The 13656-nt window shown below is 39.6% G+C and overlaps 2 protein-coding genes across 9 annotated transcripts in view; one reads left to right on the top strand and one right to left on the bottom strand.

The window, feature by feature from the left end:
- Nucleotides 1–674, bottom strand: part of Gfm2 (GTP dependent ribosome recycling factor mitochondrial 2) — a 34579-nt gene extending 33905 nt beyond the window's left edge. For 2 of the 8 annotated variants that reach the window (XR_009592386.1, XM_060385609.1), the window contains exon 1: nucleotides 382–661. The gene's annotated coding sequence lies outside the window, so the exon portion shown is untranslated. Of the gene's footprint in view, nucleotides 1–158 lie in introns of all 8 variants that reach the window. The other 6 variants (XM_021639574.2, XM_021639576.2, XM_021639573.2 and 3 more) reach the window with 5 other exon arrangements.
- Nucleotides 675–734: 60 nt separating this feature from the next.
- Nucleotides 735–13601, top strand: Nsa2 (NSA2 ribosome biogenesis factor). The gene is made up of 6 exons (XM_060385608.1): nucleotides 735–887; nucleotides 2285–2472; nucleotides 2563–2713; nucleotides 10918–11097; nucleotides 12742–12934; nucleotides 13367–13601. Exons 1-6 carry the CDS (start codon nucleotides 885–887, stop codon nucleotides 13432–13434), a joined length of 783 nt encoding a protein of 260 aa, XP_060241591.1. The 5' UTR covers nucleotides 735–884; the 3' UTR covers nucleotides 13435–13601.
- Nucleotides 13602–13656: the final 55 nt, after the last annotated feature.

Genomic DNA, 13656 nt, shown 5'->3' with positions numbered 1-13656 from the left:
ATTTGTGATCCAACACCCTGTTCTTTGCACCAGGCACGCATGTGGTGCGCATATACACCAAAAACCAAAAACACTCGTACATATTAAAAAAGCAAAAACACTCGTACATATTAAAAAAGTAAAACGACAAAAACAATTTTCTAAACGGTAAAACTGACCTTAATTAGATGTGCTTTCCTGGGAATTCCTACCTACAATTTAAGTCCCTTTAGTCCAAGTTCCGGGATACAAAAAAAAAGGTCTCAAGAATTTAGGGGGAAAAAATCTGGGCCTCCGCAAAACCGAAATTAATCTCCTGCTTTGGCCCAGCAGATTTACTTTCTACATAATAGCAACTAATTGTGCATACACTAGCAAAGGGAGAGGGGAAAAATCGGTCACCTTCATAAAGGACGAAGATTAAAACAATGTCCCTAATTGAGCACACCTCAAGCTACAAGATCAGCAGTGCAAGACTGTGGCATCCATAGCGCGCTCGGCTGTGCATCAACCACTGGCTCCTCTCCGCCAGACTGCGGGGAGCGAGAGACACCGGCCACTGCAAAACTGGCAACGGCCTCACGCTACAACGCCCCACCGCAAACACTACCCTCACAACCGCAGAAGGAACCTACAGACGTCCCGGGTCGTGGCTCCCTAGGCAGCTCGCTCTCCCCACTTCCGGTGGGGCATCAGCTAAATGTCTCCTGCTAGCAACTTCCGCTCTTCTACCTAAAGCCGAGCCGGAACTGTTGTGTGGAGCTTGCGCTTCACTCGGCCCACTTAAAGGACTTCCTTTTCCCGTTCCGGTCTGGGCGAACCAGGCTCGTGGGCCAGCGGGACCCCGAATTGAAGAGGTTTTCGGCACCCGGGAGGTCGCGGACGGCTGCCCCGCGGCAGTCATCATGGTAAGGAGGACGCCTCGGGCGCTGGCGACGGAGGGCGTCGGGGTTAGCGTGGTCGGGCTGTCGGGGCGTGAGGACCGCAGTGAGCGGAACTGAGGTGCTGAGGACCCCGATGCAGACTCCGTGAACCCACGCTCAGCTTCCGGGAACACAAGTGAGACAAGAGTTAGTATTAAAGTTCTGATCTTGGCAGCGTGGCATCAGGGCCCCACTAATCGCATCACACCTTTCTACTTGTCAGTAAACCTGTAGCCACACAGTGAATGAATTGCGAAACCAAACATGCCGGTCCAGACTGCCTGCCTTTCTCTTTTCTACTGGATGTTTCCTTACAGTATGGAATGCTTTTACCTTTCGTGTAGTTGCTGCAAGGTTTAAATGATAGCTGTTGAAAACACCACCCGTAATGATTTTATTGCCTAGCATAATTCTCTTTGCTGGACTTGGCCTTCCATCGTCGTGTTTGTTTGTTTTGTGGGGTCAAAATAATAAATAAATGCTGGCCATAGTTTATTGTTTTTTTTTATTTTTTTTGTTTTTTTTTATTTTTTTTCATAGTTTATTGTTAAATTAATAAAAACGAAACTATTTAAAACGCAAAAGAGATCCCATACAATACCGGCAACGTGCATGTAATACGCGCACTTTGGAAGACAGTATGTCAGACAATTTCCATACAGAGATCTGAATTCGACTATATTTATTGCAACTTTATTCCTGATAAAGAAAATGGTCAGTCCAAATATCTTTCATATGGTCAGTGGATAAATAAATAAGTTTATATCATTTATATACATCGTAGGGTACTACCAATCACGAAATGTATAAGTACTGATATACACAAGATGGTTGTATTATTCTGTTCACTGGGAAAATAAGATGAGGAAATAAGATTGACTTCATAGTAGCACAAAGGAACATTTTGAGGTGATAGGAAATAAATATGCCATCTTGGTTATAATGGTTACAGAAATGTGTAATTGGCCAGAAATTACAGCTACAAACCCACAACTCAAAGTGACAAATTTTGTTTTATGTAAATTATGTTTAAGCAAAACTAACAATTTCTATAAAAAAAACAAAAAACTGAAAATAATTTACCTTATTGTCTGAGAGAAGAAAAAAAAGAGAGAGAGAGAATGAAATCCTATAGTAGATTTTGGATAAATCCCTTCATTGAACAGTAGCTTTTCCAAAGAGTCATGCAGGTGTAAACATAAATAAGCTGTCCAAGGTGAGAATGTATTTAACTCACATCATATGAAGGGTTAATAGTGCTAGAGTTATTGAAGCTTTAGGTAGTATGAGTCTTATCTACTTTATATTCTATGTAAAATATTAGGATAATCTTGTCGGTAGTACTTGGAAAAATTAAGGTAACATTTCTTCAATTGTTACAGCCACAAAATGAATATATTGAATTACACCGTAAACGATATGGGCATCGTTTGGATTACCATGAGAAAAAGAGAAAGAAAGAAGGCCGGGAGGCCCATGAACGCTCAAAGAAGGCAAAAAAAATGATTGGTCTGAAGGCTAAGCTCTACCATAAACAGCGCCATGCCGAGAAAATACAAATGAAAAAGACGTAAGTGGTCCTGTCTAATTCTCATAAGCAGGTAACAGCCATTAGGTAATAATTACTAAGCATAGTCTGAGTCTCTTTCCTTTCTCATAGTATCAAGATGCATGAAAAGAGAAACACCAAACAGAAGAATGATGAGAAGACTCCTCAGGGAGCAGTGCCTGCCTACCTGCTGGACAGAGAGGGACAGTCTAGAGCAAAAGTGCTCTCCAACATGATTAAGCAGAAACGGAAAGAGAAAGCGGTAAGGAAAAAAAAAAAGTCTTATTTTGCTTGAGAGAAATATTTAAGTGAAAAGTTGGCATTCTAGATTTGTCTCCAGTTTAATTTGAAGCATTTTTTTTTAATTTTATTTTTTTCTTATCAGTTACATTTTATTAACTGTATCCCAGCTGTATCCCGCTCCCTCATTCCCTCCCAATCCCACCCTCCCTCCCTCATCTCCACCGTGCCCCTATCCAAGTCCACTGATAGAGGGGACCTCCTCCCCATCCATCCAATCCTGTTTTATCAGGTATCTTCAGGACTGGCTGCAAAGCCCTCCTCTGTGGCCTAACAGGACTGCTCCTCCCTTGGGGGGTTGGGGAGGTTAAAGAGCCAGTCATTGAGTTCCTGTTAGAAATAGTCCTTGTTCCCCTCACTTTGGGAAACCAATTGGTTACTGAGCTACCACAGGCTACATCTGAGTGGAGGTTCTAGGTTATATCCATACATGGTCCTTGGTTGAATGTCAGTCTCAGAAAAGACCCTGTGCCCAGATATATTTGGTCCTTGTGGAGCTCCTATCCTTTTCCCATCAGACTAACTCCCCTTCTTTCATATGATTCCCTGTACTCTGCCGAAGGTTTGGTCATGAGTCTTTGTATCTGCTTTGAAAACACTGCTAGGTAGAGTCTTTCAGATGTGCTCAGTAGACTCCTGTCATACGTTCAGTGCACATCCCATCTGTCTTTCTAAACAAGGATTGATCATCTTACCCCATGTCCGCTCACTGGATTATCTTTTTTAGGTGTATAGATTTCATTATGTTTATCATATCTTATAGGTCTATATAAGTGAGTATATACTGTGTTTGTCTTTCTCCTTCTGGGATACTTCACTCAGAATGATCTTTTCTAGATCCCACCACTTGCCTGCAAATTTCATGATTTCCTCCTTTTTGATTGCTGAGTAGTATTCCATTGTGTAAAAATACCACAATTTCTGTATCCACTCCTCCATTGATGGACATCTGGGTTGTTTCCAGGTTCTGGCTATTACAAATAGAGCTGCTATAAACATGGTTGAGCAAGTATCCCTTTTGTGTACTTGAGCAAAGTTTGGGTATATACCTAGCAGTGGTATAGCTGGGTCTTGAGGAAGCACTAATTGTCTGAGAAAGCGCCAGATAGCTTTCCAGAGTGGTTGTTCCAGTTTACATTCCCACCAGCAGTGGAGGAGGGTTCCCCTTTCTCCACAACCTCTCCAGCATGTGTTGTCACTTGAGTTTTTCATCTTGGCCATTCTGACGGGTATAAGGTGAAATCTCAGGGTCGTTTTGATTTGCATTTCCCTGATGGCTAGTGAGGTTGAGCATTTCTTTAAGTGTTTCTCTGCCATTCGATATTCCTCTGTCGAGAATTCTCTGTTTAGCTCTGTTCCCCATTTTTTAATTGGATTACTTGGTTTGCTGCTTTTCAGCTTCTTTAGTTCTTTAGTTCTTTAGTATATACTGGATATTAGTCCTCTGTCAGATAAAGGGTTAGTGAAGATTCTTTCCCAATCTGTAGGCAGTCGTTTTGTTTTGATGACGGTGTCCTTTGCTTTACAGAAGCTTTTCAGTTTCATGAGGTCCCATTTATTGATTGTTGCTCTTAGAGCCTGTGCTGTTGGTGTTCTTTCTGTTCAGGATGTTGTCTCCTGTGCCAATGAGTTCTAGGCTGTTCCCCACTTTTTCAGATTTAGAGTATCTGGTTTTATGTTGAGGTCTTTGATCCACTTGGACTTTAGTTTTGTGCAGGGTGATAAATATGGATCTATTTGCATTTTTCTGCATGTAGACATCCAGTTGGACCAGCACCATTTGTTGAAGATGCTGTCTTTTTTCCATTGAATGGTTTTGGCTTCTTTGTCAAAAATCGAGTATTCATAGGTGTGTGGGTTTATTTCTGGGTCTTCTATGCGGTTCCATTGATCCTCCTTTCTGTTTTTATGCCAATACCATGTAGTTTTTATTACTATTGCTCTGTAGTACAACTTGAGATCGGGGATGGAGATACCTCCAGATGTTCTGTTGTTGTACAGGATTGTTTTGGAGATTCTGGGTTTTTTGTTTCTCCATATGAAGCTGAGAATCTTTTTTTCAAGGTCTGTAAGGAATTGAGTTGGTATTTTGATGGGAATTGCATTGAATTTGTAGATTGCTTTTGGCAGGATGACCATTTTCACAATGTTAATCCTACCAATCCATGAGCACGGGAGATCTTTCCATCTTCTGATATCTTCTTCAATTTCTTTCTTCAAAGACTTGAAGTTTTTCTCAAACAGGTCTTTCACTTGCTTGGTTAGTGTCACCCCAAGGTACTTTATGTTATTAGTGGCTATTGTGAAGGGTGTTGTTTCCCTAATTTCTTTCTTGGCCCTTTTGTCTTTGATATACAGGAGGGCTTCTGATTTTTTTGAGTAGATTTTGTATCCTGCCACTTTGCTGAAGGTGTTTATCAGCTGGAGGAGTTCTCTCGTTGAATTTTTGGGGTCGCTCATATATAATATCATATCATCTGCAAATAGTGACACTTTGACCTCTTCCTTTCCGATTTGTATCCCCTTGATCTCCTTTAGTTGTCTTATTGCTCTGGCTAGGACTTCAAGTACTATGTTGAAGAGGTATGGAGAGAGTGGGCAGCCTTGTCTTGTCCCTGATTTCAGTGGGATTGATTTAAGTTTCTCTCCATTGAGTTTGATGTTGGCTATAGGCTTGCTGTATATTGCCTTTACTATGCTTAGATATGTGCCTTGTATCCCCGATCTCTCCAAGACTTTAAACATGAATGGGTGTTGGACTTTGTCAAATGCTTTTTCAGCATCTAAGGAGATGATCATGTGGTTTTTCTCATTCAGTTTGTTTATGTGGTGGTTTACATTGATGGATTTCCGTATGTTGAACCACCCTTGCATGCCTGGGATGAAGCCTACTTGGTCATGGTGGATGATATCTTTGATGTGTTCTTAGATTCGGTTTGCAAGTATTTTATTGAGTATTTTTGTGTCAATGTTCATAAGAGAGATAGGTCTGAAGTTTTCTTTTTTTGTTGGGTCTTTGTGTGGTTTAGGTATCAGGGTGACTGTCGCTTCATAGAATGAGTTTGGTAATGTACCTTCTGTTTCTATTTTATGGAATAGTTTGAGGAGAATTGGTGTTAGCACTTCTTTGAAGGTCTGGTAGAATTCCTCACTGAAACCATCTGGCCCAGGGCTTTTTTTGGAGGGGAGACTATGAATGACTGCTTCAATTTCCTTGGGGGTATAGGGATATTCAGTCTTGATCTTGACTTAATGTTGGAAGATGGAATCTATCAAGAAAATTGTCCATTTCATTTAGGTTTTCAAATTTTGTGGCATATAGGCTTTTGTAGTATGGCCTAATGATTGTTTGAATTTCCTCAGTGTCTGTAGTTATGTCACCCTTTTCATTTCTGATTTTGCTGATTTGGATAGATTCTCTCTGCTTTTTAGTTAGTTTGGCTAAGGGTTTGTCTATCTTGTTGATTTTCTCAAAGAACCAGCTTTTTGTTTCATTGATTCTTTGAATAGTTTTATTTGTTTCTAATTGATTGATTTCAGCCCTGAGTTTGATTATTTCTAGCCGTCTCCTCCTCTTGGGTATATCTGCTTCTTTTTTTTTTTCTAGGGTTTTCAGTTGGGCCATTAAGTTGTTTGTATGTGATGTTATGAATTTCTTCTTGCAGGCACTTAGTGCTATAAATTTTCCTCTGAGCACTGCTTTCAATGTGTCCCATAAATTTGGGTATGTTGTGCCTTCATTTTCATTGAATTCTAGGAAGTCTTTAATTTCTTTCTTAATTTCTTCCTTAACCCAGCTGTCATTGAGTAACAAGTTGTTCAGTTTCCATGTGTGTGTAGGCTTTTTGTTATTTCTGTTGTTGTTGAGGTCCAGCTTTAGTCCATGGTGGTCAGATAGAATACAAGGGATTATTTCAATCTTTTTGTATCTGTTGAGGCTTGCTTCATGACCAACTATATGGTCTATGTTGAAGAAGGTTCCATGTGGTGCTGAAAAGAAGGTATATTCTTTTGAGTTTGGATGAAACAATCTGTAGACGTCTATTAGGTCCATTTGATTTAGGGACTCTGTAAGTGTTTTTATTTCCCTATTTGTTTTCTGTCTAGTTGATCTGTCCCTTGGTGAGAGTGGAGTGTTGAAGTCTCCCACTATTAAGGTATTAGGATCAATGTGTGATTTAAGCTTTAATACTGTTTCATTTATGAATGTAGGTGCTCTTGTATTTGGGGCATAAATATTCAAAAATCCATAGATATGGATTTTTCCTTTGATGAGAATATAGTGGCCCTCCTTATCTTTTTTTTATTAACTTGGGTTGAAAGTCTATTTTATTAGATATTAGGATGGCTACTCCAGCTTGTTTTCTGGAACCATTTGCTTGAAAAACATTTTTCCAGCCCTTTACTCAGTGTTTATCTTTGTTGCATAGGTGTGTTTCTTGGATGCAACAGAATGTTGGATCCTGTTTCCTCAACCGTTCTGTTAGTCTGTGTCTTTTTATTGGGGAGTCCGTTGATGTTGATAGATACTAGTGACCAACAATTGTTACTTACTTTTGATGTGGGGTTGGTGGTGTCACTGAGTTTCATTGCTTGTATTCTTTTGGTTTTTTTGTTGTGTAGTTATCTATTTCCTCTGTTTCCTTAGATGTAGTTGTTTTCTTTGGTTTGGAGTTTCCCTTCTAGTAACTTCTGTAGAGCTGGGTTACTATGTAGATATTGTTTAAATTTGGTTTTGTCATGGAATATTTTGAATTCTCCGTCTATGTTGTTTGAAAGTTTCGCTGGATATAGTAGTCTGGGTTGGAATCTGTGGTCCCTTAAGGACTGTATGATTTCTGTCCAGGCCCTTCTGGCTTTCACTGTGTAGAAATCTGGTGTGATTCTGATAGGTCTACCTTCATATGTTACTTGGCCTTTTTCCCTTGCTGCTTTTAGAATTTTTTCTTTGTTCTGTAGGTTCAGTGTTTTGACTATGATGTGCCGTGAAGAATTTCTTTTCTGGTCTAGTCTACTTGGTGTTCTGTAGGCCTCTAGTGTGTTTATGACCATCTCCTTCTTTAAGTTGGGAAAGTTTTCTTCTATAATTTTCTTGAAAATATTTTCCGGACCTTTGAGCCTGATGTCTTCTTTTTCTTCTACTCCTATTATTCTTAGATTTTGTCTTTTCATGGTGTCCTTGATTTCTTGGATGTTTTGTGTTTGGAACTTTTCTGATTTTATTTTTTCTTTGAGAGACGTGTCAATTTCTGCAAGTGTATCTTCGGCTCCTGAGATTCTTTCTTCCATCTCTTGTATTCTGTTGGTGATGCTTACCTTTGTAGTTCCTGATCTTTTCTCTATGTTCTCCAGCTCCTGGTTTTTCTCTATTTGTGTTTTCTTTATTGATTCTAATTCTGTTTTCATGTCTTGCACCATTTCCTTCATCTGTTTGAATGTGGAGTCCTGCTTTTCAATGACAGCTTCTATTTTTTTGTCTGATTCCTCTCTATATATCACTAACTGTGCCTCTACTTCTTTGTCTATAATTGCCTGTATTTCTATGAGAGCTTTGTTTATTTCTTCTTTATTTGCCTTCATTTGTGTGGACATTTCTTTGAGAGCTTTGTTCATTTCTTCTTTGTTTGCCTCAATATTCGTGGTCATTTCTCTGAGAGCTCTATTTGTTTCCTCTTTGTTCATCTCGATTTCTTTGGCTATTTCTCTGAGGGCTTTGTTCATTTCATCTTTATGGGCCTCTAATAGCTGGAGAAACATAGTTTTGAGGTTGTTTTCTTGTGTATCTAGTGAATTGAAATGTCCATTGGTTTGTGGGGTTGCTCATGAGGTCATTATGTCCTGATTTTTGTTGGGTGTGTTCTTACGTCTGCCTCTAGCCATCTGGTTATTTATAACCCTCACTGTTTGTTCCTCGAGTTTGTAGTTCGGGCTATGATCGTCTCTTTCTGTTTTCTGGACTGTTTTTTCAGAAAGATGAGAAAGGTTCACTGGTTTGGGAGTGTGCGTTGTGGTTTCAGTTTTGCCTAAGTAAGGAATGTAACGCTGGCGCTATTCCCATGCGCTTTTAGCGGGCTCAGTGTGCATGCTCGGATTCTCTGACTATTGCAGTGGCCTGCAGGCCACTATTATGCAGTTCTCTGAGATCCAGGGATTGTTTGCCTGGATTACACTGGTGGACCCACAAGGCAGAGGGAGTAGGGATTTTGAGCTGGGCGTGCAGCCGCTCTCCGTGCACGGCGGGAGCTCAGTTGTGATGGCAACGGGTACCTGCGGTCAGCGAGACCTTCCAGGGAAAGACTGGGTGATCCGTGATCAGACTCGCAACTTTCCTTCCCCCTGGGGTCCCAGTCTCTGGCACCCTTGTTCCCACCAATCAGCTTGGGAAAGTGATTGGGACATGCATGCATGCGGCTCGAGACCCAAAGCCCACGTTACCCGGGATCTGGCTGGGCAGCCCGAGAGTGGACTCGACTGATTCCCACGCTGTGGGAGCCTCCCCTCACCTTGGAAACACGATCCCCGTAGTTTTAGGGCCCAGAGTTCAGTCTCCTGGTCGCTGCACGGAGAGTGTTTGTTGTCTTGCTTCTCAGACACAGTGTTCTCCTGGCGCCGCCATCTTGGCCCCCCAATTTGAAGCATTTAAGGACAATAAATTAAGTTACATTATTTGGATCTTGAAGTCTTAGAATGTTTTGTAAATGTTTTAATTTTGATGATGAGGATTTAAGATTTGCTTATTTTATGTGTATGTTTGCCTGAGTGTGTATATTTATGATACCACATAGTGCCAACAAAGGCTACAAGAGGATGTTAGATTTCCTGTAGCTGGAATTAATTGACTATTATGAGCTGCTGTGTGGGTGCTGGGAACTGAACCCAGGTTCTCTGAAGAGCAGCAAGTGCTTTTAAGTGCTAAGCCATCTCTCCAGCTCAATTTTATAAATTTAGTTTGTCTTATCACCAAAGTTGATATACCCTGGTTGAAAGAATTTTAGAATTTTAAGTTTCAGCAAAATTTATTAGAGGGAGCTGTGGATATAGCTCAGTTGATAGAGTATTTGCCTAACATATCTGTAATCCCAGCACTTGGGGGAGGCAGAAGGTTCAGAAGCCAAGGTCATCCTTGACTACATAGAAAATCTGAGGCCAACTTGGTCTACATGAGACCCTATAAGCCACCTTTCGTTTAAAAATTTAATTAAAAATTAAGCAGTAAATCTTAAAATTTCAGTAGCTAATGACTTCCTCCATTTGAAAATCTCTAATGTTGTGCTATTGTGGAGAAAAATACACCTTTGTTTTTTTTGCTTTGCAGTGCCAAAATTGGCTCCAGCAGAAAATTTCCAAAGGGATTTAATTTACATAAAAATTCAGCAATTCTTTCAGCACACCTTTTACAATTACTGTCAAACCAGCTAAAATTCTGTCCCAAAACAGAAAGAACAGATATTTTTAAGCACCTGTGAGTAGATTTATTTAAGAACTCCAATAGGAAAATACAATATTAAAATCTTCAATTTGTAATATCTCAAGTTAGGATGGTATGACTGGTATTGAAGACACCAGTGATTACCTACTCAGCGACTACACTGACTGAGTCTGATTGCAGATAAGAGACTAGAGTCCAGAGGATTGTAAACCATTCTTGTAGTCATGCACTGTGAAATGCTAGTTGCTCCTAGAACCCATGTCTTAGTAATGTTAGTCCAGAATTCTTTCCTCTGCCTTACACTGCGATAGCTTTAAGGGTTTTGTTTTTGTATTATATATTTCTGTGCACTCTGGAGCAGTATAAAACAGATGGTCTGTTTTAGAGAAGTCTGTGATTTTCTACAAAGAAATGAAGTACAGTCAACCCTCTGGTAGTAGTAACAAGCATGTGTGCTGTTTGTAAAGTGTATAAACTGCCTTAGAGGTGTATGGTTTTGGTCTCTAGCAGTATGAAGAGAATTTAGCTGAACCGAACCATTCACTTCCTGTACCCATGATACACAAACTTAACTGGTTTTGCTTAATTATGGCTTATTAAGCAACAGCAGACTTCTCCGAAACAGTTGAACAACAAAAGTGTGTTGAATGGTTCCCGGAAGGCAATCTTCCACTTTGTATGACTTAGAACTCTTGGCTTACTCTTACTATCATTTTCTTATAAACCTACACTTTTAGGGAAAATGGGAAGTCCCTCTACCCAAAGTCCGTGCCCAAGGAGAAACAGAAGTATTGAAAGTTATTCGAACAGGAAAGAGAAAAAAGAAGGCATGGAAGAGGATGGTTACTAAAGTCTGCTTTGTTGGTGATGGTTTTACCAGAAAACCACCTAAATACGAAAGGTTCATCAGACCAATGGTAAGACTATAGGAGTGTGATGACTTAATGTTAGTTCCTTAGTAAGCAGGATAAACTGAATTACTGTTTCTTGAAACTACTAAGATTGGTGTGAAAAAGTCTGAGCAGCATTTGTGCTGCTGGTTTTTCTTTCTTTCTTTCTTTCTTTCTTTCTTTCTTTCTTTCTTTCTTTTTTTTTTTTTTTTTCCTTGTGTAGCCTTGGCTGTCCTGTAGACCAGGCTGGCCTCAAACTCACAAAGACCCACCTGTCTGTGCCTCTGCCTCCCCAAATGCTGGGATTATAGGTGTGCGCCACCATGCTGGCTATTTTGTGCTATTTTTGTTAATTTAAGTCATTAGTAGGAAGTACATAGCATTTTTCCATGAATCTAGGCTAAATCTTAACTTCAGATTCATAATAGATTTGAAATGAAAGAATTCTTATAACACATTGCCAATGAATTCTTCTACTTAAATGTGATACATTAGACTTCATTTTTTTATAGTATATTTTCCTATTCAGCAAGTGAACTGCTATATGCCTGAAGTGCTAGGCCTCAAACTTAGACCTATTAAACAAAGGAATGTTTTGTCTTAGACAAAAGAACAAAAGGCATTGGGCTGTGCACTGAAATTTAGTGAGATAAATGTCTTCTATTGCTTTTGAGTACATCCTGTATGTAACCATTTTGTGTTCATAGGAGACTATAAAAGTAGCTTAATTTCTGTTGATAGCAATAATGATACTATCTCCAACAAACTAATTTCTCCCATCTCCCAGAATTTTCTCTACTACTTTGAAAAATATGGAACTGAATTAAATTTTTTCAGAATCCTTTCAAAGAGTTTAGCCTGCTTAGAAAACGGGAATGTTGGTGCTGTTGATCCTAACGGTCAATCTGAATAACTTGTTATGCTAACAGCCATGCACACTTAACAGTACAGTTTCTCCTCTCCCCAGTTCACCTACTAACGAGGGACACCTGGCTGCAAAGCCTAGAACATTATTCATTCTTGGACTGTATGATGATTCCCCTGATTTTGATTTTGTATCATACTTTTTAGAGTACATTTTGGTAGCATTTTTTCAGGGAGGGAAGGTTCTCAAAATTCGTCCAATACTAAGAATTTAATGTCATTTTCCTTTCATTCCCACACAGCTAAGAATAAGGCATAGAATTCTGACATTTAAAGTACTGTGCTTATAGGACCCCATTCGGGTGACTGGGTAACATTTCTGTAACAAACTCCTCTCTGAATATCCTCCCGTCTTTTCATCATGTTACTACCTGCATAAAGAAAGTTAACAGCCTCTAATCCCTTTCTCTTCTCCTTCAAAGTGGCTGAGGTATTTGGAATCCTGAAATTGGAACTTGTAGGTTTGATTTCATTTACCATGATTTAAACTGCAAATAAAATTCAAGCGTGCAGACCCTTGCTTCACTGTTAATTGTGAAGGTGGAGAGCTTGGATAAGGTTGTCATGTATAAATGAGACACTTGTGAGCTGTGGCACCCTGGCATAGTAAGCCTTCAGTAAGTATGAGCACTAGAGAAAGAAAACTACAAGTATTGACAGGACATTTAAGCCATCGTTCCTCCCCTAGCTGAGATGACTAGAAAAGGTGGATTCTGAAGCCCATACTAACCCTGTTTGACTTATTAGGGTCTGCGTTTCAAAAAAGCCCACGTCACACATCCTGAGCTGAAAGCTACTTTTTGCCTGCCAATACTTGGTGTGAAAAAGAATCCATCATCCCCATTATATACAACTTTGGGTGTAATCACCAAAGGTACAGTTATTGAAGTGAATGTGAGCGAGCTGGGCCTTGTGACACAAGGAGGCAAGGTTATTTGGGGTAAGTAAAAATTTAAATGGGGGTTGTTTTCCCGTAGTCCTAGTTCAAACACTTTTCTGAGCATTAAAAGTATGTAAGTTTTCTTTCTAATGTAGAAGAGCTAAGTTAGAAAAATCTTATCATTGATTTAGTTTCTACTTTTACTGCCCAAAGTATCCATAAACTTAGATGTTGTAAAATAGGTCATTAAAGTGTTTTGAAATACATTAAGGGAAAAAAGTCATCTTGGGAAGTAGATACTAATCTAATTATTAATAAAATGGAGCCAACTACTGTTTGTGAACGCTTTACGTAAACTTAGTACAACTTGATCTTGAATTAGCTTGTCTTCGCTCATTTCTTACTTGTATGGATATGGTAATTAGAAATGTTATAAGATAAAAGGTTTTTAACATTCCTCCCTTTTCTTCCTTTGGGTTTGGTTTTCCTTAGGAAAGTATGCCCAAGTTACCAACAATCCTGAAAACGATGGGTGCATAAATGCGGTTTTGCTGGTTTGAGAGCAACATCATCCACGTCACTCCAGCCACTACCAAAGACTACACACCAGGCAAACACCATTGCTGTGATCCTTCTGAACGGCCAAGCAGCCTTACCCCATGTGCAGTCGTCAAGAAATATTTATTAAATTGTAAAGAAAAATAAAAACTGCCCAGTTTTACAGTTAGTCTTCAGTTTGGGGCCTAAGGGCTTACATGTTAATAAAATTTAGTGCCTGAATG

This window comes from Meriones unguiculatus, chromosome 6 (genome assembly GCF_030254825.1).
Source record: "Meriones unguiculatus strain TT.TT164.6M chromosome 6, Bangor_MerUng_6.1, whole genome shotgun sequence".
NCBI lineage: Eukaryota > Metazoa > Chordata > Mammalia > Rodentia > Muridae > Meriones > Meriones unguiculatus.
This window is presented reverse-complemented; position numbering and strand designations above follow the sequence as displayed.